This window comes from Canis lupus, chromosome 9 (genome assembly GCF_003254725.2).
Source record: "Canis lupus dingo isolate Sandy chromosome 9, ASM325472v2, whole genome shotgun sequence".
Classification (NCBI taxonomy): domain Eukaryota; kingdom Metazoa; phylum Chordata; class Mammalia; order Carnivora; family Canidae; genus Canis; species Canis lupus.
Window position 1 is genome coordinate 49,625,443 of NC_064251.1, and position 25,251 is coordinate 49,650,693.

A 25,251-nucleotide genomic window follows, 5' to 3' on the forward strand; every position below is an offset into this window, starting at 1 on the left:
CCCCTTCCTTTGCTGTGGGTTTCTGCTGGGCCACCTGCAGCACAGAAGGGGTACTTTTTAAATCTGGGAAACCTCAAGAGTTGCTCTCTCCTGACGACTAAAAGGCCTGCTTCTTCTCTCTGTCCCCTGGTGGCATTTGGGAGCTGGGGAGGCCAGCATGCCTCTGGAGCCAGCCATTCCTGAAGACTACAGACCCCAAGAGAGACGGACACGTCCCTGCAGAGAGCTCAGAGCAGGTGTCTGTTTCTGGTATATAGAGGACAGACTCTCCATGCACAAACCTGAGATGCCCCTGGGGCACTGGGGCCTCATGAGAGGGGGGTGCCCGGAGGACAGCAGGTGGGTCCAGAGCAAGAGGATGCCTGTATTCAGCAAGGATAGCCTCCCCAGAGAAGGGGAGGCCGGCAAAGGTAACAGCTTTTTCTTGTAAGTCAGACCCTCTGCAGCAGCCAGAGGGTGTCAGCTTCCCGTTGGCAGGTCCTCAGGCTGCACTTTATCCTGCAGACACACTGCCCTTTCCACACGGGAAGCTTTCGGCCCCACCGTCCATGTTTCCACTTTGCATATCCTGCTCTGTTCTGCCCTCCCTCTTCTGTTGCCAAAATCAGCATTTACTGTCCCTCAGCTGCGGGAGAGCCTGAGTGTTGGGGAGTAAGGAGCAGCTCTGACACCCACAGAGGTGAGTGGAATATTTGATGCAAATGAGCTTGCAGGGGAGGTGGTGTCCACTGGGCTGGGGAGCAGAGCTGCCGAGGGTGCCAGCTGGGGGTGCCAGGCCTGGAAAGGGAAACTTGCCACAAGAACTTGGACTTTGCTTGGGGTTTCTGGAGAATGAAGTCAGGCCTGGGTGGTGTGGACAGTCCAGGGGCAGGCAGGACCACAGGTCCATTCCCACCCGGGGAACTGCTGCGCCCCACCCCCTCCCGCACAGGGAGGAGGTTGGGGTAACACTAGCAGGTAATGCTTACTCCTGGCACTGCCTGTGGGGAGGGGTCTGCTGAGAGTGGCTGGCCCTTCGATGTCCCGTCCCCACAGAGGAGAGGCCAGCCGGCCTGTGCGCCTGTGCGGCAGGCGCACGGGCTGCCACCACGGGGGCCCGTCTGCAGCTCCCTGAAGTCCTCTCTCTGAGACACACATTTGACTGAAAAAGGCTTTGTGCTGCTCACAGAGGAATAGTTTTCTCCACAGCTTGGACATAAAGGAGGCCAGGGCCGCTCAGCCCCACGGCTGTGGGGGAGGCCTTGTGGGCTCTGGCTGCCTTTTTCCTAGGTGCTGCTTGGTGCACAGCCAACCTGGCCCCCCAGCCTGGGCCCTGGCAGTGGGTGGCAGACTCTGGGGGTATCCAGTCCAAAGACACTTCCTGCCCTCTGGGGTCAAAGTGATGAACAAGGGAGCCAGCAGGACAATGCAGGTTCTCTCTCCAGATCCTCAGGGTGCAGGAACAGACACTAACCTGCCAGTGGTGTCACTAGGGAGTCCCTCCCCAGGTGGGCTGTGCAGACCATGGGCATCCTCTCAAGCCTTCCCATGCAAGGAAGAAATCAGAGGTGACCTCTCTGGCCTCTAGGACATGCAGGTCTGTATGTGGAGGCCAAGTGAGGGTCCTTGCCAGCGGCACCCAGGCCCCCCCACCCAGGTTGGAGGGGTCCGGCAGGCAGGGGCTGTGCCACAGGGAAGGAGAAAGGACACAGACAGAGTGGGCGAGGGCAGGGCCTGCTCCACACCCCTGGCTGGAGGTGCCGGGGGCTTCTGTCCACCCGACGTCTCTCTGACCTGACCCCCAGCCAGACGCAGGAAGTGTTTACTGTTGGACTGGATGCCAGAGAGAGACCAGGAAATGCAGGAAAATGGTCAGCCAGAAAGTGATGTCTAGGGCCAGCAGCGTGGGAGCCAGGCCCAGCCTGCCAGAGGAGGGAGGGCCAAGGGCCAGGGAGGGGGAGGTCCGGAGCAGCAGAGGGAAGGGCTGCCCTCTGGCCTGTCCCCCAAGGGTCCTGCGGCTCAGCACAGGGTGGCACGGGGCGCCTGACACGGGGGAGCTGGGGAGGAGGCCCGGGCTGGACGGGGCCTCCAGCGCAGCCTCCTCCGCCGCCCTCCCCCACCTACCCCCCCCACCGCACGCCCCCCCCCCCCCCAGAGCGACGCTCCCAGCCCTCCCCGCCGTCGGGCGCATTCTTCTGTTTGGCTGTACGTCGTGCCGTCCCTCCGCGCGCGTCTGTCGGTCTTTCTTCTCTCGCTCCCTCCAAAGCCGTGGCCCCCATTCATTCTCAAGGCCTCTGCCCTTTCCTCCGTGCGGGTCCCCGCTCGGCGAGCAGCTGCTATGCTAATGAGGGCGAAGGGAGGTGGGGGACCGGCGGGCGGGGGAGGCTGGGGGGCCCCGGGAGGTGGGGGGGCAGGGGCGCGCCTGGGGGCGGGCTAGAGGACGCTGAGGCGGGGGAAACCAGCCTGGGGAGGCTGGGGGCTCGGCATGGGGGGTGGGCAGTGGGGGCCCTGGCCCAGGGAGGTGGACGGGCGCTCAGAAAGGCCGGGATAGGGTGGGGACGCGGGGGCTGCCCCGCCACCCTCGACTCCAAGCCCGTCCTGCGCACCCACTCGCCAGGCGCGGGGTGTCTGCGGGGTAGAGACCAGCTGTCATCTGTGTTCTGGGGTCACGGCCTGGGACAGGCCGTCCGTTCGGAGGTTCCCCGCCCCCGCCCGCGCCCCGCAGACCCTGCTGCATGTGCCATGCGCCCCCCCAGGGGGTCTGAGCCCAGCCGGATGCTTGCTCACTGAGAGGGGTCCGGGGTTATCCCCCCAGAGGCGGCACCTGAGTATCCTGGGCTTCGGTGGGACTGGGGCGGCGGCCCCCGAGGATCCTGACCAGCGGCACCCCCTGCCCCACGTCCGAGAAACCACGAGGGTTGGGGTAGGGGCCCCCCCGCGAGCCTGGCTCCTGGCGCCCGCGACGCCCCTGCGCCTTCCCAACCTCGACCCCCGACTCGACCGAGACCCCACGCGCGGTAGGGGCTCTCCTCCCGCCCCGAGGCAGGCTCAGCCCCAGTGGGGGCGCCGGCCCAGAACCGCGCTGCGCGGGCTGTGCTGCCGCCCTGCGGCCGCGCCGGGCACTGCGCCCACGAGCCCGGGGCTCCCAGGCGCGACACACGCACGACCTCCCGGCGGCTCCTCGCCGTGCGCACGCGCCCTCCCGGCCCGCTGGGGACACCCTGAAGCCGCCCCAGGCCTGAGCAAGAGGCGGGTACGTTGACTCCATAGCGACTCGGCTTCCGCGGTCCCCGGAGGACGCGGTTTGGGAAGTGCGTCTTCCACTGTCCCCATGAAGTGATCCGCAGGGGTGTGCTGTTCTCCCACCTGGCCCAGTGGGGAAGAGAGGGCACTCCAGGGCCCTGGGGCCACAAAGAATGGATGACCAACAGGTCATAGGCTCTGTCGCACACCCGTGGACGTGGCTACCCCATGTCACACTTCGGGACCAGAGTCACGGCAGGGGGTGGGGCGCTCTAGATCCCCGTCCGGGGCCGGAGCCTCAGCAGAGGGCTGGCGGGGGTGGAGGCCGGCCTTGGCCCCTTTCCGCGGGCCCCCACTCCACCACATCCCCGTGGAAGTGGTGCCGCGGGACAAGTGCGGGTAAGGAAAGTCTGTGTGCAAACTCCTGCCAGCTCGGAGCTGGAGGCTGGACAGCAGCCTTGAGGCCGGCTGGTCCCCCAACGGATCAAACCCACCTCTGCAGGTCTGCGGGCCTCTGGGGGACCCCGGGCAAGAACCCCGGGCAACCAAGCCAAGACGTCCCAGATACGTCCCAACCAGATAGAGCAAAAAATTCTCAACGGAGAAGTCAGGCAGCCCGGGCATGGGACGCGCTGTGAGGGCCCCGCTCCCCGACACTGCGGGCCGTGCCGGCTCCTGACCACGGCGCTCCCGCCCGCAGCGCTGCAGGCCGCCAGCAGGTCCACCCCCGCAGCGGGCAGGAAGGAGCGGCGCTCGGATCCGCTCCCGCAGGCCGGTTTCTAGGAGGGGCCCCGACACCTGCCCGCACCCCATTGGCTAGGGCGGGGTCACAGGACCAAGCTCGCGGCAGGGGCGGCTGGGAAATGTAGTCCATTTCCGCTGTGCCTGGTTGAGCCGGTCTTGGAGGAAGCCAGGCTGACCCTTTAGAGTCTGTGCCAGCCCTGGTGACATGACATCACCCAGGCCATGTTGTCAGGTGACGTGGGCGACAAAGGCAAAAGAAAAGTTAAACTTCTTACTACTTACAGCCCATTGACAAATCCTTGAGCAGAGCAAGCGGTCTCTGAGAGCTCCGCCGCCTCTCAGTGGACACTATTGAGCGCAACAGACCATCCTAGCCCGACCGCCCAGGACCGTGAGTCTACTCAATATAGAGGTTCCTTTGAAAACGTCTTTATCTCTACCACCACCCCCACCCCCAGGCTGGCAATAAAACCATTCTTTTTTTATATATATATATATATTTTATTCATGGGAGCACACAGAGAGAGGCAGAGACCCAGGCAGAGGGAGAAGCAGGCTCCATGCAGGGAGCTCGATTTGGGACCGATTCCAGGACCCCGGGATCACGCCCTGAGCAGAGGGCAGATGCTCAACCGCTGAACCACCCAGGCATTCCTAATAAAACCACCTTTGTGTGCACCAAAAACATCTCAGGAATTCATCGATCCTTTGCTCGGAACCCCAGCATGTCCTATATCATCAGAGCGATTGTGCTTTCTGCTCTGTCTTGCTCTTCCCGGGTGCAAATCCACCCAATCCTGTAGGTTTGGAAGTTTGTACTGAGGAACTTTCTAGAGATTAAAACTGTCCGACGATGGCCGAACAGGAAGAAAACAGGGGCCTCCTGAGCCTGACCCAGCCTACTGCAGGCTTCAATGATTCAATGATTCAATCATTCTACTCTTTGGCCCAGGAGACAGGAAGGGCAGGCGCTGCGTGTACACCTGCAAGCCCCCGGAGCCCTGCCGAATAGGCCCGCTGTGCGCTCGGGTCCTCTGTTCCACGGTGAACAGCACGCTGCCGCTGCCGAGCAAACAATACAGTGCTTATGGAGCCATCAGGAAATCCAAAGAGGCTCTGAAGCTGGGAAAGGGCTCCAGGAACCCTCTGCTTCCCACACCCCAGAGAGTGCAGAGGGTCTGCAGGTGGAACTGGCCCTTTGCCCCTCAGTCCTCTGTTCCTGGTTCTTGTGGCCTTAACCTTCCTCTCCCTTATCGTGGAGGAAAGTAATAAGTAACCCGGCACTTTGAATTCTCAAGGTCATGTTGTTAATAAAGTTCTCCTCAAGGTTTTCTGTGATGCCCTTTTGTGGTGGCTTTTTATTTTATTCGAAGCTAAAAGAAAATTGTTAGGTTTATCATTTATATTCCTAAAAATCAACTGTATTGTGGTATAATTTGCACTCAATAAAATGCAGCCATTTAGAGCCTGGTAGGTACTGATCGATGTTTCCTCCTGCATAACTCATGCCATACTCAATATAGGGAATATTTCCATCACCCCAAAAACCTTCTCCATGCCTCTCTCTGTCAACTCCCCCCAGCTCTACCCCAGATCACTGCTGATCTGATTTCTCTCACCATGGATTATTTGTGCCTGTTCTAGAGTTATATATAAAAGGATTTGTGTGGGATGTACTTTCTTGGCATTGCTTCTGACACTTGGTTTTTGAAATGCAGTGTGTTTCAGCAATTTCTGAGGGGCTCAGTCTTGTCTTTTTTTTTTTTTTCCTCCAGAAAAATCTGGCTGGTACCACACAAACCAACAGGCTAGTTCTCAATGGTAATGTTTCGATGGTGGACAGAATTTTTGTCCTCAATAAAGGTGCTGGCATCACAGAGACACCTCAGAAAACGCTGGGGAGTATGGGCCGGCCCGTCCCCCAACGGATCAAATCCACCTCTGCAAGTCTGCAGGCCTACCCCGCACATTTCCCAAATGGGCCCAGCATGGCCAGTGTCACCCCCTCCTCCTGAATGCTAAGTCCCCAAGGATGGAAAATTCGACCCCAAGTGTCCACAGAGCCAGCCTCACCCAGGGGAACGTGGCAGTCTCACTGCATTGAGGGCTGTGTGCTTGAGGCCAAGGCCTCCCTTTCTCCAGAGATGAGCAGGGTAAGCTGTGTCCTGTCACTTTGCAGCAGACATGTGAATTGCCAGTCATGCGATGTGGTCAGTATATAAAAATCAATTGAACCCTGGGTGGCGCAGCGGTTTAGCGCCTGCCTTTGGCCCAGGGCACGATCCTGGAGACCCGGGATCGAATCCCACGTCAGGCTCCCAGTGCATGGAGCCTGCTTCTCCCTCTGCCTATGTCTCTGCCTCTCTCTCTCTCTCTCTCTCTGTGACTATCATAAATAAATAAAAAAATTTTTTAAAAAAATCAATTGTATCTCCATGTCCTATCCATTAACATAGAAAACAAAACTTTAAAAATACTATTATAGGGCAGCCCAGATGGCTCAGCGGTTTAGAGCCGCCTTCAGCCCAGGGCGTGATCCTGGAGACCTGGGATCAGGTCCCACGTTGGGCTCCCTGCATGAGCCTGCTTCTCCCTCTGCCTGTGTCTCTGCCTCTCTCTCTGTGTCTCTGATGAATGAATAAATAAAATAATAAAAAACCAATTAGTTCAAAATGGCTCATAGACATAAATGCAAGAGCTAAAAACTCAAAATCATTTAGAATACAGCATAGGGAAAAATCTTTAAGATCTGGGGTTAAGCAAGGGTTCTTAGGTACAACGGTGTGATCCATGAAAGAAAAAGAAATGGAACAATTTGACTTCATAAAAATTCAAAACATTGGCTGTTCAAGACATTTTTAGTTATGAAAATTGAGGGACAACCTATAGACTGGAAGAAATTATTTGGAACATAGATCTGATCAAAAACATACAGCTGGGGCAGTCCAGGTGGCTCAGTGGTTTAGCGCTGCCTTCAGCCCAGGGCCTGATCCCGGAGATCCGGGATTGAGTCCCACGTCTGGCTCCCTGCATGGAGCCTGCTTCTCCCTCTGCCTGTGTCTCTGCCTATCTCTCTCTCTCTCTCTGTCTCATGAATAAATAAAATCTTAAAAGAAAAAAAAAAAACCATACAGCTGGAATATGTAAAGAGCTCCATCCCAGGACTCTGAGATCATACCCTAAGCCAAAGGCAGATGCTCAACCGCTGAGCCACCCAGGTGTCCCGACAGTCTTTTTTTATTACAGCCATCCTGGTGTGTGGTTTCGATTTGCATTTCTCTAATAACTAGTGGTGTTGAGCAATTGTCCCATGTGCTCATCAGACATTTACTTCATTTGCTTGGTTTCACTTATTGTTGAGTTGCGAGAGCTCTTTACATATTCCAGCTGTATGTTTTTGACTGTCAGCAGCCAGCGTTGGCGAGGATGTGGAGAAGCGATCACTCCACACACTGCTGGTAAGTGTAAGTGTAAAACGGTACTGGCCACTTTGGAGAGCAGTTTGGTAATTTAAAATTTTTTTTTTAATTTATTTATGATAGTCACAGAGAGAGAGAGAGAGGCAGAGACACAGGCAGAGGGAGAAGCAGGCTCCATGCACCGGGAGCCCAATGTGGGATTCGATCCCGGGTCTCCAGGATCGCACCCCGGGCCAAAGGCAGGCGCCAAACCGCTGCGCCACCCAGGGATCCCAGTTTGGTAATTTAAATTAAAAAAATCACACAAAACTTTTTTTCACATGATTCAATCATTCTACTCTTTGGTATTTGTTCAAGATAAAGGAAAACGTACGTCCACACAAAGAAATTTGGGGCAAATGTCCCTTGCACAATTTATTCATGATAGCCAACAAGTGCAAACAACCCCAATGTGCATGGGATGCTTCTGGTCCATGTAATGCGGAGAAAGGCGCCCACAAAGGCAAGCCCTACCCATTTGGGTGAACCTCAAAAGCAGTAAGTGAAAGAAGTCAGACACAAAAAGCTAAAAAGCCCACATACCTGCAACGCCAAATTTTAGAAAAGGTTAAACCTTGGGAGACAGAATTAGTGGTTACCTGAGGAAGGGGTGGAAACGGATTCACAGAAAAGCAGCAGGATGGATCATTCTGGGGTCGTGAAAAGATCCCACACCTGCATTGTGGCACAAGTCTCCAAAGTTACTAAAAATCATTAAATCATCCCCTTAAAAGGAGTGACTTTTGTGGTGTATAAATGATACGTCAATCGAGCTGTTTTTGCTTTTGTTTAAATTAAACAGGAAAGTTGCAAAGTGAAGAACAAAGTAAAACAGACTGGTTGGAGCTGTGAAGTTGGGTGGTTCAAGTGGGAAGAGCAGAAGGTGGTGATTCGAGGGGTTGGCAGGTCAGGTCATTGCTGGGCTGGGCAGGGGGCACCAGGGAGTGGGGCCGCCTTGAGAGCGTCCAGGTGCCTGGCCCATCCCACATCCCCACCAGTATGGGGGATGTAGCTTTGTGATAAAGCTTCAAATGCAGATTTTGCTTTATATACTTTCCCAGGTGTATGTTAGATTATACAACGCTGACCTTTTGTGACATCAACCAAATGCTTTATGGTTTTAAGGAATAAATCTCAGAAATGTGAGCAAGACCTGTCAGCAGAACATGACATAGTCCAGTCAAACGCGTGTGTGCGATCAAGCCTGGTGACTGCATGGCTGTGTGATGGAAGCACACTTCCCAAACTCACTGGCCTGTGGATCCGTGAGGGCCCAATTCAAATCCTGAAAGGTTTTCCAAAGAATCTGACAAAGTCAGGGGCGCCTGGTGGCTCAGTTCAGCGTCAGACCCTTGATCTCAGGGCTGTGAGTTCAAGCCCAGCTTTGGGCTCCACACTGGGCATGGACCCTGCTTAAAAAAAAAAAAAAAAAAAAAAAAAATTGACAAAACCAAGTTCTAAGTGAAAAAAGCCCAAGAGCCAAGTAACTCTTCATGAAGGACGTCCTGCCAGCTGTCCTGACTTCTACAGACTAAGAAGCCGCAGTCATGGGGGCAGCGTGGTGCCCCAGCATGAGAACAGTCCCACAGGCATGTACAGAACCTGGGAAGCTAGTTTACAGCACAATGGGAATTACAGAGCCTCCAAAACAGAGGAAACTCGTTCATAAATATATCAGTAAAATAAAATTTAAACATCAGTAAACATTAAATATAAAAATAATGTCCCATATGTGGGGTTGGATAAGAGGACAGTGTTGCCCTACTTGGTGAGACTGGCCTGAGGGTGCAGAGGGTGGGCTGGCCCTCAGCTGGTCACAGCAAGTGGCTCAGGGTATAAGTGCCAACCCATTACAGACGGGACGCTGTGTGCCGTGGTGGGAGTTGCGGGGGCACCAGAAAACTAAAATAAAAATAAAGCAAGATATAAAAAGGCAGGACAACTAAAAGGCACAGAACAAAGTGACAAAGAGAAGGCTAAGTGAGCAGCATGCCCTGGGTGCCCGGGGGTCAGGGCCTAGGACCTCCGGGCTGGACATGGGCTACCCTGGCACCCATTCAGCCTTAGACTCCAGGGCTTCTTTCCCCAGCTACTCAGCATGTGGGGTCGGTGGATGCACTGGCCATCCCCCCCAGAGCCCCTTGGGGAACACAGTTCCCCAGTATCTGGGGCACCTCCCTGCCCTGCGCCAAACCCCATCACCCCAGGGTCCACAGAGCTTCTCTGGGCTGCCGGGCGCCTCCTGCTTTTGCTACCTGGGCCCGACGACTGCCAGGGCAGGTGGGGTGGACAGCACGGGGAGGGGGAGTCTGCGGACCATGGGGAGGGGTGGGGGGTGGGGACATGTCCCTCCCCCAGGGTGGGCCAGGCCTGCACCAGGAACACACCCCCAAGACCACCAGGTGGGAGCACGGAGGCCACCGCAGGGCTCATGGGCAGCGGGGGCCACTAGAGCTGGTGGGGGCCACGTGGACGCAACCACTGCCCTCTGGGAGCCACATGCAAAGGGTGCCTATGGCGCCTGAAAACCTGCAGAGCTCTGCAGCTGAGCCTCAGGGGTCTGTACCTTGAAGCCTCCCCAGTTCAGCGTCCTGAAGCAAGCTGCTGCCCAGGGCGGGGGGCCAAGAGGTCAGCGCCCCTATCTCTCTGGGAGAGTCCCCTCACCTTCCAAAGCATTCAGGGGAGTCCCCTGGATCGCCTTGCTGTGTGGAGACCCACGCAGCCCGTGGCCTTCCAGGAGTCCAGGGGGAACCCGGGGAACCCCCCATTCCCCCAGCTGGAGAAGTCCCGGGGCTTGTGGCCTGCAGGGCTGGCAAGTGTGCGAGGGCTGAACAGAGCATGCATGAGTGTGTCTGAGGGCTGCGGCGGGCACCCCACACAGCAGAGGTCAGAGCCAGCTGCAGGGGACTGCCCTTCTCTGAGGCCATCATGCATCCTTGTAGCCTGGACCCTGGATGGTGCACCTCCCCCACCACCTGCAGGGCGCGCTCAGGCACAGCGACTGGATTAGGGACCCTACACAGGCAGACTGGGGGCTCTGATGGGGGTGAACTGACCCAGCCCATTAGCTCCCCCAGGTCCCTGGGCAAACCACAGGTTGGGGAGGGGCCAGAGACAGACTTATTAGGGGCCTCAGGCCAATGCACAGGCCCCGTCCCTCCTCCTGCCACCACCAACCCAAACCTCGGATTGTGTCCACTCGTAGCCACCGTGTCCAGTCGTGCCTACGCTACAAGAGGTTCACCCGGGCCACCACCTGCTTGCAGCCAGTGACAGAGAACTCCCGGCCGGCCACCCGGTAGTAGCTGAGCTGCGCCGCCAGGAGCTCAGCACGGGCCTGCTCCGGGAAAAAGCCCTCCCCGGCCATCTCATCCCGGAAGCAGCTGACCACGTCCTGCTTGTCCAGCAGCAGGAAGGGCACGATGGCCGCGGCCTGCCACAGCGGGTGCTCGCGGACCAGGAGCACCCTCAGACGCGCGCGCAGCTCCTCGTCGGTCTGCACAGCGGCTGCCAGAGCCGGCTCAAGGTGGGCATCAGGGCGCTGGGGCCCCGCGCTGGCTGCGTTCTGCAGCACGAAGCGCGTGATCTCTGCGCCGCCCACGCCGCTGAGGAGCACATAGATGGCGTTGTGGAAGGGGTGGGCGCGCTGCGGCTGCAGGAAGCCGTGCAACTCGTCCAGCAGCGCGGGGGGCATGAGCTCCGCCTCGTCCAGTACCACGAGCGGGGTCTTCTCCTCCACCTCGGCCCGCGCCACCACGTCGGCCACCAGCGCGGCCAGCTCCTCCCGGCAGGCTTGCGCCGCCCGTGCCTCGGGGCAGTGGTGCCGTGCGTGGTACTGCAGCACAAGTGCGCCGTCCTCCAGCACCGAGCGGAAGTGGCGCGCCAGCAGGCGGCCCACATGGCTCTTGCCCACGCCGCTGGGCCCGTGCAGCGCCAGGAGCAGCGGGCGGCTGTGCACGTGCGTGGCCAGGTAGTCCCGCAGCAGCGCCACTATGCGAGCCACGGCCTCAGGCTGACCGAACACGGCGCGCTGCAGCGCCTTCTCCAGCCCATCCAGGTCGTAGCGCTGCGCGTTGTCGTCCAGGTTCTCGATGGCGTTGAGCACCTGGAAGCCCACGATGGCCACAAGCAGCAGCAGGCAGCGCTGCGCGCGGCTGCGGCGCTCGGCGTGGGGCCGGCACTTGCGCGAGGTCTCGGGATAGAGCACCACGCGGCTGCGCCGGCGCCTCTTGCGCGGCGTCCGGGACGGCAGCTCGGCCGGGCCGTCAAAGGTGAAGAACTGTGGCCGGTCCGGGTCGGCGGGCGGCGCCCCTGAGCTGCAGCCGGGTCTGGGCGCCCCGGGCCCCAAGGCAGGCCCGGCGCCCGGCGGCAGGAGGCGCCGCTTGCGCAGGAGGCACACGCGGCGGCGCAGGCGGACCACGGCGCGCAGGGGCGCGATCACGCTCGGGCCGGGGATGCTGGGCCCCGGGGCCGCGGGCTCCAGACCGGGCTGGCCGCCGTCCATGGCGCAGGGGCGGCGTTCTGCATGCAGGTCGCCCTCCCTGCAACGGAAAGGCGGGAGGATCTCCAGACTTCCGCCCGGGGCAAGTTGCCCCCCCCAGGCCCCCAGAGCGCGGGGGAGGGGGTCCCGGGCTCCCCTCGACCCGCAGACCAGGAAGCGGCACCCCTCGGGGCCCTAAGGCAAATCTCTCGGGTCCTCCCATAAACAGCCGCCGGCCTTGAGGAAGTGGCGGAGGGGGAGGGCGCAGCTTATCGGGAAGCCACCCGGCTTCCTGGAGACCAAGTCGGTGCCAACTAGGCGCCAATTAGGGGTGAAGAAGGGTCAAGGCCCGACCTTGCTGCCCGACCCTGGCCCCAGCTCCCACTGCCCGGCTCCGGAGGCCCTCCCGACTCCCGAGCGCCAACAGGGGCATCAGAGGGCCGAGCACCCCTAGATTCCAGAGACCTCCCCTGCACACTAAGAACACTTGCGGGGGGACTAGCCCGAATTTCTGCTGTCTGGACAGACGCAGGCCTCGCACCCCCAAGATCCTCCCAACATCCTTCCAGTGGCCACATACAGTGGCCAGCAGGGAGCCCCCAGAAACCAGCGGGGTGGGGTGGAAAAGTGCACAAAAAGAGCCAGAGGAGGAGACCGAGCTGAAGAGATGCAGGACACACACACACACACACACACACACACACACACACACACACACACGCCCCCAGCCTGCCCCATACCTGCAGCTGTGTCAGGTTAAGCTCTGGCTGGCCCCTGGCCCACCAAGGGCAGCCCCCTCCCCAGGCCAGAGGCTGGGGCTGCAACTCAGGACACAGAAAATGCCGGCTTCCTGGGGAGGGTCCCAGTGGGGTCAGGGCCCAGCTGGGCCAGCTCAGGCCAGGACGGAGGAGAGTGAGTAGCACCTGTGGGTCCCTGGGGCCCGGGAGGAGGGGAGGAAGCTCTGGGGAGGTTTCCGCTTCCATGCAAAGGAAGTGAGTCAGGGGTGTGGCAAGCAGGCGGGACTTAGGCTGGACTGAGGCGCCAGAGGGGGAGGTCTGGCTGCTTCGCAGGTCCCCAGGCCTGGGGTCACCTACCCTCCTCAACCCTGCAGCCCTCCTGGCCCCATCCTTGCCTTCTGGTAAGGCTAGGGGGCACCCCCCCCCCCAGGGATCCCACAGCCGCTGCATCTCAGCCTGTTCCCCACGGAACCCCTACCTACCCCGGGACCTCTCCTGCATCTGACCTCCCACAGGGAGGGGTGCAGGGAAAGAGCACATGGGGCATGCAGGGGGCCATCTGCGCAGCTCCGTGATCCTCGTTCCCCTCCCCCACCCCCTTCTTCCCCTCCCCTGACCCCAACCTGGGGGGCTCCCAGAGTAGAGCGCCTTTCCTTCTCCTCATCCTCCTCTTCCATTCTCTCCTTGTCTCCTTCCCTTTTCCCCTGTCCCTCAACCTAGAGCCCTCCCACCCCAAGGACAGGACCTAACACCGGGGCATAAATTCTAGAGCTGGGGTTAACCACCCCCCACGCATAGCTCAGCATTCTGGTCAGGGAGCAAATTTAGAGAACTTAGGCCAAGATGTGGCAGGTGGGGGCTCGTGTGTCCCTGCCCCCAGCCCTATTCCCATCTCTGCACAGACGGCCTGAGTGACCCTCTGCTCTTCCCATTCTGACCAACCAAAGCCCCAGGCTCCGGCCCTAAGAGGGCTCACCAATCAGTACTGCGCCCAAACTAGTCTGGCCCTGTGTCCCTCTGGCAGAGGCAGTCCAGTCCCTTGGCTGTCCTATGGTCCTCCCAACCTCATGCTCTGAGCCTCCCTGTGCCTCTCCAGCACCCCCCCCCCGCCCACACAGGCCCCCCCACCCAGCACTGCCTCTGTAGCTTCCTCCACTTCTCTGACCAGCAGGCGTGACCTCCACCTGGGGAATGTTGGTCACGGGCTTGGGAGTCCTCATTCCATCCAGTATGGGACTCACAGTCCTGGTGATGCATGGGAGTTGCTGTCCTTGCAATGCCCTCGGGCAGGGTCACTGCACCGAGAAAGCCCCACTTATTTGCATGCTTTCCAGCTGGCTCCCCAGGACCTTCCTCTGCACAGGGGCAGGGGCTTGGGGCCTTGGGCACCACCCCACCACATGGGCCGGCTGTGCTCTCAGCCTTCCTGGGACTGGGGGGGGGAGGGGGCCACATTGTCTAGATCCTGCCCATGCCCTGAGATCCCAGCTTGGAGGCATGGGGGGCAGGGGTGAGGTCCTGCCTGGCTCTCTGCTTCCTGGGGAAAATGAAAGCAACTCCAAGGGGGCCACCCCCCAGCACCTGCACCACAGATGTCTCCTCCCTAAGAATGTCCCTGCTTCCAGGGGCAGGGCCAAGCATCCAGACTGTGGCCCACAAGGGCAAAAATGCCTTTAAGAAGGCACCTGCTCACCTGCACTCCATCCAACCCACAGGGGTGCCCATCAACAGCTCATCCACTGGATTTACCCAAACACTTTTTATTTACATAAATGAAAGTCTCACTGTGTGCAACGGCTGTCCCCCACGTGGGCAAGACGGTGCAGCTGAGCAACAGGGAGCATACCACTCCAAGGGTAAACTGAGGCAGCCAGTGGGTCGCCTGTGCTTTCCTTAGCCAAGCCCACTACACAGGGCGCTGCTGGCCAGGGGAGAAACAATTCCCTGCCTGGAGGGCCATGGGTCAACCAGACTGTCCACTGTGAAACAAAAGCTCCTCAGAAGCAGCTGGGTTCAATCTGCAGATGACTGGACCCAGCAAACCACATGACTCTGCCAATCCAGGCCAATAGGGCTGGGCTGCCCCTTCCCCTTTGCCTCAGGCCTCGGCACCCTGCCCACTCCCCATGGTAGCTTTTTCCTAATTCCAACTACTGCCAACCTGTCTCCCCTACAAAAATGGAAACTCCTCACTCCTCTGGCAGGAGTGAACCAGAGGTTTCCACAGCCTGGGAGTGTGTCCGGGGCCAGGCTGGGCACAGCAGGACCAGTGCTGTCCTCCAAAGATGTACACAGGAGCCCATGAGGAGCAAGAACCGGCCCCAAGATCAAGGTCAGGGTGGGCTGAGGCCCAGAAGGGTGCCCCCCATGCAGGATGTCCGAGGGCGGGGGTTGCCCAGCCTGGCCCCGGGGGCAGCCAATCTGCCACCAGGAGAGGTGGGGTCCTGACACTTCCAGCTCTAGGGGAGCTCCTTCAGGCCAAGGCCACAGAACCACCAGGAAGCCTGTCGAGTTCTGAGCAACCTGGTGAAGGCTCAGAGCCCAGCCGGTGTGGACACGGTGGGGAGGGGCAGCTCCAGCGCTGGAGTCTCTGCAGCCTGGGCTGGGCTGGGCTTCCGGTGCTCCAGCTGCTCCAGCTTCTCGCCGAGCTGGGAGTAAAGTTCCTTCACTGCCTCTCCACTCTGGGGGGAAAGTGTGTGGCTTTGGGGCAGGCCCAGAGCTGCTCGGAGCAGACCCCATGGTCACTTGGGTCAGGTCCATACAGGGGCTGTGCCAACGAGGAAGATGAGGCCACCACAGGCAGTGTGGCCCCTAGGGTATGGGCTGAGGGTTGGGGCACTCACCTGGCCGGTGGGCTCTAGAGCCTTCCGCAGGGCTTCCAGCTTCGATGGGGCCACCCGGTGGTGCAGGTGGATGAGGAGCCGCAGCACATGTCGCTGTACATTCTCCTTCCTGGAAGAGGCCACGGCAACACTACAGGGGGCCCAGAGCTGCCCTCCCTACCCAGGTGTCCACACGCCTCACCGACTTGGCCCCAGCAGCACAGATATAGGCAGAAGGTGGGCACCTGGGTGAGGCTGTGAGGAGGAAGCCATCAAAGAGGCTCCTACAGAAGTCTTCCAGGGCAAACTCGTCAGCCAGCAGCGCCAGATTGCCCATGAGCAGGTGCAGGAAGATGTCACCAAACGCCAGGTCACCAAAGGTCTCCACTGCAAACACAGCAGGGGTCGGTCAGCTTCCCTAAGCCTGCCACCCTTACCCTTGCACAGGTGGACAGTGGAGAGGCTGCAAAGTGGCAAGGTCACCTGAGGATGTGGTGCCCAGTTTTCCTACAAGCTGGAATTGGGGCAGGGCAGGGGGCAGCCAGGGGCCCAGACCTAGGCAGTGAAGCAGGGCTACGGTGCGAGGACGGGGCTGGGGACGGCAGAAGAGCCTGTCACCATGACCAATGGCCAAGGGACTCTGGATGAAGTAGACTCCAGGAGAGAAAAACTCTAAACAGACCAGAAACTAGAAAAGAAACCCAGGCAAGTGCCACATACCACCCATTGAGTCCTACCAGACTGCTATCTGCACAGTTCTGGAAAATATATTTTAGTATATGTGCTGCCGAAGCAAGCACTGGTTCTGGAAAATAGACCACAAAAGAAAATGATTTCATGTTTTGAAGCCACAGACTCCAAAATGTAAAAGAAACAGCAAAAGCATGGGGCGCCTGGGTGGCTCAGTGGTTGAGTGTCTGCCTTTGGCCCAGGGCATGATCCCAGGGTCCTGCAAGCGAGTCCTACATCGGGCATGGAGCCTGCTTCTCCCTCTGCTTGTGTCTCTGCCTCTCTCTCTCTGCGTCTCTCATGTATAAATAAGTAACATCTTCAAAAAAAGAAACAGCAAAAGTGACTACCAAGGAACCTCAATGATGAGCAGAGACAGGAACACCTTTGCATGCAGCCAACAGGGCCAGAGACCCAGCTGGATGGCAACAGGCCACACGGGGACACATATGTGGACACAAGTGCTGTAGCAGAGGCTTTGAGAAATGCTGCCAGGGGACTCTGTGACCATGGACCCAGCGGATGTCAGCAGAACCCAGAATGTGAGGAGACCGGGGCACCACTGGACACAGCTGGAGCGCACTCCTGCCACACATCTGACTGGACAGGACACTCTGCCAGGGGCAGTCACTACAACAGGGGACACCACCAGCAAAGTCCCAAATGGAAAACACGTGTCCTGGTTCCCACAAGTCCCACAGAACCCTACAGACAATGAGAAACCCGAAAGCCTGCCACCCTTTGGAGGTGGAAACAGGGAAGTGGGAAGGGACACATTTCTTGTTTGAATCCTGATGGGAACAAACCATCCATATAAGAATGTCACAGACATGGGATCCCTGGGTGGTGAAGCGGTTTGGCGCCTGCCTTTGGCCCAGGGCGCGATCCTGGAGACCCGGGATCGAATCCCACGTCGGGCTCCCGGTGCATGGAGCCTGCTTCTCCCTCTGCCTGTGTCTCTGCCTCTCTCTCTCTCTCTGTGTGTGACTATCATAAATAAATTAAAAATTAAAAAAAAAAAACCAAAAAAGAATGTCACAGACAATTAGGGAATCGTGGCCACTGCCAGGACCTGGCCCCAGATGTGACTACATGCTGCAGCTGTGCTAACACCACTGTCTTGTAGAGATACCTGCTGAATCCCTCACAGCTGCTGTGCTGGCAGCATGGATTTAGGTCTAGACCATCACCCAGGGCCCCCACATAGGGAGCTAGTAAGCACAGGACTTCACCATGCTCTTGTGATTTCATCAAAAATCCCCATAATAAAAAGCTAAAAAATAAACAGAAAGGAATTTTTAAAATCTGCATCTTCCTAGCACCCACTGATGACATCAAAGAATAAGTGTACTCTTGCTAAGCTTATGCCCACTGGTGGCAAGGACATGCTGATGCTCCCAATGCATGCAGGACACCGCTGCGTCTAGTCAATACCATCAGACAAGAGAAAGAAACAAACTACTGAAATGAACAAAAATGACAAATGCAAGCTATTTGTAACTGCACTCTTGGAAATCTCCAGAAACACAAAAAAGCTCCAGCATCCGTGACCAAGAGGAGGACGACCCCGGGACAGGTCCACGCCCTAATCCAGGGGCTGGTGAGCATGCTACCTCGCAAGGTTAAGAAGCCCCCAGATGGGAGATGATCCTGAGTGACCCAGGTCAGCCCTGTGTCCCCTAAGAAGGAGGTAGGGGGTGGTGTCGGTGAGATGCAGGGGTGAGAGCAACTGAGCCAGGGCTGGGCAGCCCCCGGGAGCTGGACACAGGGAGACAGATTCTCCCTGCTGCCCCCAGCAGTCGGGCCTGCCCACACCTCAGCCGTGGCCCCAGGACACTCGCTTCATCCTTCTGGTCTCCAGAGCGGAAGAAAATCAGTTCGTGCTGTTCACTTAGACGGAGGCTGGAAGTAAGTTAAGAGCCACAAACAGCTTCCTCCCCAAACAGAACACTGGGAGCACAACACGTGCACCATCCTCAGGCCTGTCAGTGACCCAGAAACACACTTAATAAGGGACCCCATGTCCCTCTGAAGCGACCTCAACACCACAGACGAGCCCGGGCCAGAGGCCCCAACACCCTGCTCCCTGGCTGGGCCTGCAGCTTCCACCTGAAGGGATCCATTCAGGCCCCTCCCTCGTCTTCCTGCCCAAAGCATGCCGCCCCCACATCAGGTAGCCACAGACTCAGGCTCCGCACTGGAAGAGTACCACCTCCCTTGGCAGGGAGAATAAAAGGCAGCTGTGGCACCACAGCGGAAATGATCCTTCCACAGACGGTGACCATGGATCTGTAATGGGGTGACAGGAGGTCTGATCTACCAAGCTGGGCTCCACTCGCTCTTGCACCCAAACAAGTTCCAGAAGACTGAGACCCACACTCGAGGCCAGCCTACCCCTAGGAGGTGGGATGAGGCTGGGGTGTCGGGGCACCATGTGGGCAGCTGCCTGCACACTCACCGAGCCCTGGCAGCAGGCGGAGGAGCGCGTTTTTGTTCCTCTGCTTGGTGATATGCAGCACGTAGTACAGCCCCACCTCGCAGGCCATGCGCTGCTCCTGCAGAAATCTGGGCCAGCATGGATGGGCCACCCTGAGCTGCATGCTCTATGAAGCCAGGAGGGGCTCCAGAGGGCAGCAGGGCACCCCCACCCTTTCTCCCGGAGCCCATACTTAGTGAAACTCTCTGGAAGCGTGTTGGGGTATGTGACTGGGGCCTTCTCCTCAGCTGGGAGCTTCTGATCCACGTTGAAGGTGTGGTCGTCCACCACAAAGGACATGAGCATGGGCAGGAACCTGGTGATGAGCTCCACCTCCTAGGCCAAGAGAAAACCCACAAGTGGTCCTGCAGCGTACCCCACCCCTCGCCCGCCCACCTCACATCTGTCTTTCCTGGACATCAGCCTAAAGGCCTGTCCCTCCTTCCCATCTCCCAACACCCCACCTTGCTGACTTCCTTGGCCCCACAGACCCTCTCAAGAAAGCCGCAGAAACAGTCCCACCCGAGTCCTGTTACCATCTTGGGCTCCTTGAAGACCTGGCTGTCGATCATGTCCCACGCCCCCTGGCCCAGGGCCAGCAACCTGAGCAGCAGGAGGAGGTCAGGGCTGTCCTATGGAAAGGCCAGGGCCTCAGCACGTGTTCACCCGGGCCTCCCTCCCCCACCGAAATCACTTGTAGCCCAGCAGGGTCCTTGTGCTGCAGCCAGAAGCATCAGCTTTGCTCCCAGGCTCCACATGCCCACCATCCACCAGGAGCACGTCCACTCACTGGGGCAGCACAGACCTGGCCATCGGCTGCCCACACTCACACATCCACGCAGGGCGCTCACCCTGGGCAGTGTCTCCTGGCCGACCAGCTCCTGCAGGTGCCTGACGGTGCTCAGCGACAGGGTGTTGATGGCAAAGGGGTCACACAGGATCATGGACAGATCCCTGTGAGGATGAGCATGTTGCACTAACCTGGCACAGCCACAGGCTGGGGAGAATGGCCCCTCCACACACAGCAGGCCTGCCCACCCACTCTGGATATCTTCCAAAAACAACTTTGCTGTTCATAACTTATCTTTAACTTACTCAAAACAATGAAAAGCCAAAAAGCCAAAATTTTTTAATTTTTAAAAAATTAAGCTCTCAGGGCTCCTGGGTGGCTGTCAGTTGGGCATCTGCCTTCAGCTCAGATCATGATCCAGAGTCCTGGAATCGAGTCCTATGTCAGACTCCCTACTCAGCAGGGAGTCTGCTTCTCCCTTTCCCTCTGCCCCTCCTACTTGTGCTCTCTCAAATGAATAAGTTTTAAAATGTTTTTAAATAAAAAAAATAAAAATTACAAATAAATTAAGCTCCTGTTTTGGTTCTGAAAACCCGACCCTGATTCTGTAAGCTCATCCAGGATCCCACAGAGATGGTCACAGAGAGAAGGCAATGCTGGGAGCCAGATCCCACCAGCACCATGGCCCCTGGGACAGGCCCCAACTACTGCACACAGCAGAGCCCCAACCCAGGCCCCAGATCACCCCAAACTCTGACAGCCTCAGCCCCAGCAGCCAGGTCTCTCTGCCGTGCGCACAAGTGCCAGGCAGTTCTAAAGCATATTAAACTATGGACACGGCCTGCTTGTCCAGACAGCTGTGGACAGGACCCTGGGGGCTCCTGCAAAATGCCAGTGCTTACCCCAGGACCTGCTCCTGCCCCTTCTTCACTCCATCCAGAAATCCCTGCAGCTCCCGGGCCCTCTTGCTGTCCACAAACCGCTCACGAATGCAGGCGTCCAGGCACCAGGTAAACTGCGGAGAGGAAGCACAGTCATGACGTAACCAGAGGCCATGGCCTCTAGGCGGCACTTGTAGTCACTGCTCAGGCAAGACCCATGCCCAAGCCTCATGTGAGCAACAGAACCCAATGCCTCGCATGGTCACATGCCCAGCGGGCCAGGTGGTCCACGGAGATGTCTGTGCCTCTCTGGGGACCTGTCATCGGGGCAGAGACCAGTCTCACCCTGACACCACAGATGTCACAGGCTGCACTACACCCACGCAGGGGACAAGGGCGGTGCGGAAAGCACCATCCCTGGAGCACAGCACCCAAGGACTCTGGAGCAGGGGAAGAAATAGGGCAGGCAAATAAGGGAGGTACAGGTGGCTCTGACTCAGGAGCCTAGAAGTTACCCCCTGCCCCTGAGCCTGGTGGGCAGAGGTGGGGCAGGGGCTGGGTGGGGGGCAGGGGGGTACATGAGGCTGCCACCTTGTGGCAGGGGTCCACAGAGCAGATGTCGCCAACGTCCAGCTCGTGCAGGGACATGAGTAGCTCAGCCCGCAGGGTACAGTAGTGCACGTTCCGTGTCCGCAGGAAGAGGGTCCGCAGGAACTGCAGCACCATGTCGTACAGCTTCACGTTCTTTCCCACCATTTGTGTCAGCTTCTGAACCACCTGGAGGGTAGGACCCCACGCCATAGTCTCACCAACAGCCCCAGGGGCAGCACTGCCCTATCCCCACACTCAGCCCTTCTACTTGTTTGGCATTAAGAGCATCCTCTCTCACAAGACGCCTTCTCTGTGTCAGGTGGTGGCATTTCTGGTTCTGAAGGAGAGCAAGCCCACATCAGATCCCCCAGCTTCTTTCAAAGGCCCCGGGCCTGGGACCCTGACTCCTCAGAGCCGCCCAGGAGGTCTGCCACCTGCCTGACCCGTGGATACTCAGGTGGAACAAGGATACTGAGGCCCACATGACAGACATCGGCCACACAGTCAAGACCTCACTACTATCTAAAGCCCAGCCTGGGCCACCTCACTCCCTGGATTTTCCCAAAGCTTGAAGCCCTGTGGCAACCTCACACCCTGCCCTCATTCCTCGGCAGGGACCACCCACCTCTGCAACCCACACCCCACGCAGAAAGTTCCTGCCGCACCGCCACAGCCAGCATGAGGGAATGCTGCTCACTGCACATTGGCTGTGCACAAGAGCGGGACCTCTTGCTCTAATGGTGCAAAGAATGCACAGGACAACCTGGGGCAGTGGACCCCATAGCACCCCAACAGCACCAGGCTGGACATTGAGTGCAAAGACGAGCAGGGATGGCAGAAATAGTGAGCATGGGACAAGCCACCTCAAGGGCTCTGGGCAAGGCCTCTTTAGCAGGCCTCAGGGACCCTGATGTACACAGTGGACCTGGAGCGCAGCCTGCATCTCAGCACCCACCCAGTGGGTACCCCCAGTATGGACGAGAGCTGCCATGTGCCTGCCCTGACCACAACCCAGCTGGGCACAGAGCCATGGCCCCCGGGCCTGAGCCACACCCTGAGGACCATGAGTGACACGTGAACCTGCCACAGCACTCTCCTCCTGCAGTGGTGCAGGTCACACAGTAGGAAGGACTCAGGCCCCACAGGGGGACCCTGGCTTAGGAGGCAAGAGACCACAGGCAGGAGCTAGTACTACAATCACTGGCCAGGTCCTGGGAGAAAACATTAGGTCAGATCCCACGTCACAAACCAAGCACAAAACCCCAGGTGAGAAAGCCAAGAACCAACAAAACACCCAGTGACACTCAACCAGGATGTGGTTGGCTTGCCACCATCACCGTCATCCTCTGTTAAGCTGTCATGTTGGAGCAAGTCAGGGGACTTTAGGGACCCCCAACTCACTGGGAAAAGCCAAGTCTCCACAGTGGCCTCCAGCCCTCCTGAGCTCATCCCCTACCTACTTGCCCATCTGCTCTCGCTCCAGCCACAGAAGCCTCTCCCAGACCATCAGCCTGCTCCTCTGCTGAGCCCGGGCTCACACCCTGGCCTGGCTCCTCCTCTTCATTCCCAGCCCTGCCTCACCTTGCTCTGTGACCTCAGGTCTCCGCAGCCCTTGTCCACCTCTTGAGCTCTGGTCACCAGCACGTGACATTCACTCTGTAGTGTTTGCTCCCTACAAACTGTGGGTGCCCCAGGCAAATACCCCAACCTCTGGGGAGGAGAGGGGAGGGGAGGGGAGGGGAGGGGAGGGGAGGGGAGGGAAGGGAAGGGAGAGGGTGCCTGGCCCGCTCAGTCAGTAGAGCATCCATCTCTTGATCTTGAGATTGTGAATTCAAGCCCCACACGGGGTGTAAGGATGACTTAAAAATAAGATCATAAAAAAAGGGACGCCTGAGTGGTTCAGTGGTTAAGCATCTGCCTTCAGCTCAGGGTGTGATCAGTCCCACGTTGCACTCCCCACAGGGAACCTCCTTCTCCCTCTGCCTGCGCCTCTGCCTCTCTGTGCCTCTCATGAATAAATGGATAAAATCTTAAAAAAAAAAAAAAAAAAAAAATCTTGGGACACCTGGGTGGCTCAGCACTTGCCTTCAGCCCAGGGCATGCTCTTGGAGTCCTGGGATTGAGTCCCACATCGGCCTCCCCACATGGAGCCTGTTTCTCCCTCTGCCTGTCTCTGCCTCTCTCTCTCTCTCTCTGTGTTATTCTCATGAATAAATAAAATCTTAAAAAAAAAAATCTTAAAAATTTCCCAGACGAAAAGAAGACACGATGAAAACCAGAAAACCAGAAAGGCCTGCCGAGTCACCTAGCACCAGGTACACCAACCAGAGACCCACCACCAGAGGCTTACATCCCACAGCTCCCGGGCCAGCCCTGCAGCCAAGCCCACCCATCTCAGGAGCAGAACCCTGTGAAATATGCAGAGGGGTGAGGAGGGGTGGTCAGGGTGCCCCCGCCTCACCTCGCCCTGGCGCCTCGCCTTTGGGGAGGGACTGAAGAAGTTGTGCAGGACGGAGAGCTCAGTGCTGAAGAGCGCGCTCTCCTTCTCCAAGATGTACTGCTTCAGCAGCGGGGACACTTCGTCCCCAAATAGCGCCTGGTTGTCCTGCCAGATCTGCCGCTTCACCTCCACCGCGCAGGCGCGGTACAGCTCCTTGTCTGCCATCACCAGCTTCAGCTTTTTCTCAGGGACCTACCCGACCACACAGACCATTCGTGAGCTGCACCCGGCCCAGAGCTGCACCGTGAGCTCCAGACCATCCGTGAGTTTCCCTTAAGCTAGGGCAGCAGGCCTTGGCCGCCCAGTAGAGACCACCAGCAGGGTACCTGAGACGTGAACCACAGATGCAGGCAGCAAGCTGAATGCAAACAGCTCTTGCCAAGTCACCATGGGTCCCACAACCCAACTGACCTGCCAATCTTCCATCTGTGTGACTCAGAGGATGTGCCCCAGAGTCATTCGTGGGGCAGGCAGCTCGGGAGCCCTCCCCAGCACTAAGATGCCCGCCTACCCCGGATCCAGGGCATGCTCCACTCCCAAGCAAGGGCGCCAGGCAGAGCATGCCCTGGACATGTCGCCCATGGTTCTTACCTTGGGCAGATGTTTCATGACGCACATCACCACTGGCTGCAGGGATGGCATCTTCACCAGAGAAAAGCTCTTTTCCAGAAGGTCTTCCAGTTTCTTGTACCTGGAAAGACCCACTTTCTGAGGCAGCATCACAGGTTCCATGGGGAAACAGCTGCCCACTTGTCCCTGGACAGCTGACAGCTGAGCAGATGAGGCTCCACAGGCAGGACCCCCCTCTTACAGCTGGCGTGACCAGAGGGACGCTCACTTTGCAGGGTGGAGTCACCCACCCACCTCTCCTCTGCCTTCCCCTCGGACGCAATGGCCGACACGCGCTCCAGCAGCTTGTCCCGGAGCTCGTCGAACACAGACTGGTGGAACTCCAGCCGCGGCGTCCCGTGCAGGTCCAAGAAGGGCAGGGCGGACTGCAGGGAGGGCAGCAGCACGCCATTCTCGGTCTGAGGAGACAGAGGGCCCTTGTGCGCGGGGATGGGGCTGGGGGAATGCGGGAGGCGGCCTGGGTGGGGGTCGGGGGCGCAGCCTGGGGGTCGGGAGGCTGGGCTGGGGGGGTCAGGGCTGGTGCCGACGGGGCGGGGGGGCTGGGGGGATGCGGGGGACGGCCTGGGGGGTCGGGGGGCAGCCTGGGGGTATGGGGGGCGGCCTGGGGGGGCGGGAGGCTGAGCTGGGGGGGCGGAGGGGCTGATGCGGTCGGGGCGGGGGGGGGCGGGGGGCGGCCTCTGTTGGGGGGGGGCGGCCACAGGCACCGCAGGAGCAGCCGCGCCCGACCAGCAGCCGGAGAGGCGGGGGCGAGGACGTGGCCGGCAGCCCTGGCTGTGACTCGGTCAGAATCCGTCCGCAGGGCGCAGAACCCCCGGCTCCTCCAGCGGGGAGCAGCAACGAAGGGGCCCCACCTGGAACTGCTCGATGGCCTTGAGCGGCTCGGTGCAGTTGGTCAGCGTCTCCTTCAGGTCCTCGCCGTTGGCCACGCCCAGGTCCTGCAGCCCCGCGAACATGGCCGAGGCCGCGGCCCCCGCCCGGCTCGGCGCCCCATCCCCGCCGCGCTCCCCCGGTGCCGCCGCGGCCGCCGCAGACCCCCCAGGAGTCCGCTCGCTCGGGCCTCGGGGGCCACCCGAGCCCCGCTCCCCGGCACCCTCCAGCTCGGCCAGGTCCCGCCCGCGGCGCCGCTCCGCCGGCACCGCAGCCGCCCACTTCCGTCTGGCGCAGCCCGTCCGCGCTCCTACCGGTCCCCCG

General features: G+C 59.0%; 2 protein-coding genes across 2 annotated transcripts; both read right to left on the reverse strand.

Annotated features, from left to right (window-relative positions):
- Positions 1-7,773: 7,773 nt before the first annotated feature.
- Positions 7,774-13,972, reverse strand: TOR4A (torsin family 4 member A). Its single transcript, XM_025475965.3, has 2 exons — positions 12,645-13,972; positions 7,774-11,965 (listed from the first exon to the last, which is right to left on the reverse strand). Exon 2 carries the CDS (start codon positions 11,926-11,928, stop codon positions 10,654-10,656), a length of 1,275 nt encoding a protein of 424 aa, XP_025331750.1. The 5' UTR covers positions 11,929-11,965; positions 12,645-13,972; the 3' UTR covers positions 7,774-10,653.
- Positions 13,973-14,385: 413 nt separating this feature from the next.
- Positions 14,386-25,178, reverse strand: NELFB (negative elongation factor complex member B). Its single transcript, XM_035720422.2, has 13 exons — positions 24,912-25,178; positions 24,295-24,458; positions 24,022-24,121; positions 23,392-23,622; positions 20,931-21,116; positions 20,361-20,473; positions 19,520-19,622; positions 19,205-19,300; positions 18,862-19,004; positions 18,651-18,757; positions 15,709-15,850; positions 15,485-15,593; positions 14,386-15,322 (listed from the first exon to the last, which is right to left on the reverse strand). Exons 1-13 carry the CDS (start codon positions 25,011-25,013, stop codon positions 15,176-15,178), a joined length of 1,743 nt encoding a protein of 580 aa, XP_035576315.1. The 5' UTR covers positions 25,014-25,178; the 3' UTR covers positions 14,386-15,175.
- Between the last annotated feature and the right edge of the window lie 73 nt (positions 25,179-25,251).

Coding starts and splice junctions, on each gene's coding strand:
- TOR4A (XM_025475965.3), bottom strand. CDS start 11,928: ATGGACGGCGGCCAGCCCGGTCTGGAGCCCGCGGCCCCGGGGCCCAGC.
- NELFB (XM_035720422.2), bottom strand. CDS start 25,013: ATGTTCGCGGGGCTGCAGGACCTGGGCGTGGCCAACGGCGAGGACCTG. Junction 23,623..24,021: donor TCATGAAACATCTGCCCAAG/GTAAGAACCATG, acceptor GTGGTCGGGTAG/GTCCCTGAGAAAAAGCTGAA. Junction 19,005..19,204: donor TCTTCAAGGAGCCCAAGATG/GTAACAGGACTC, acceptor CTCTTGGCCTAG/GAGGTGGAGCTCATCACCAG.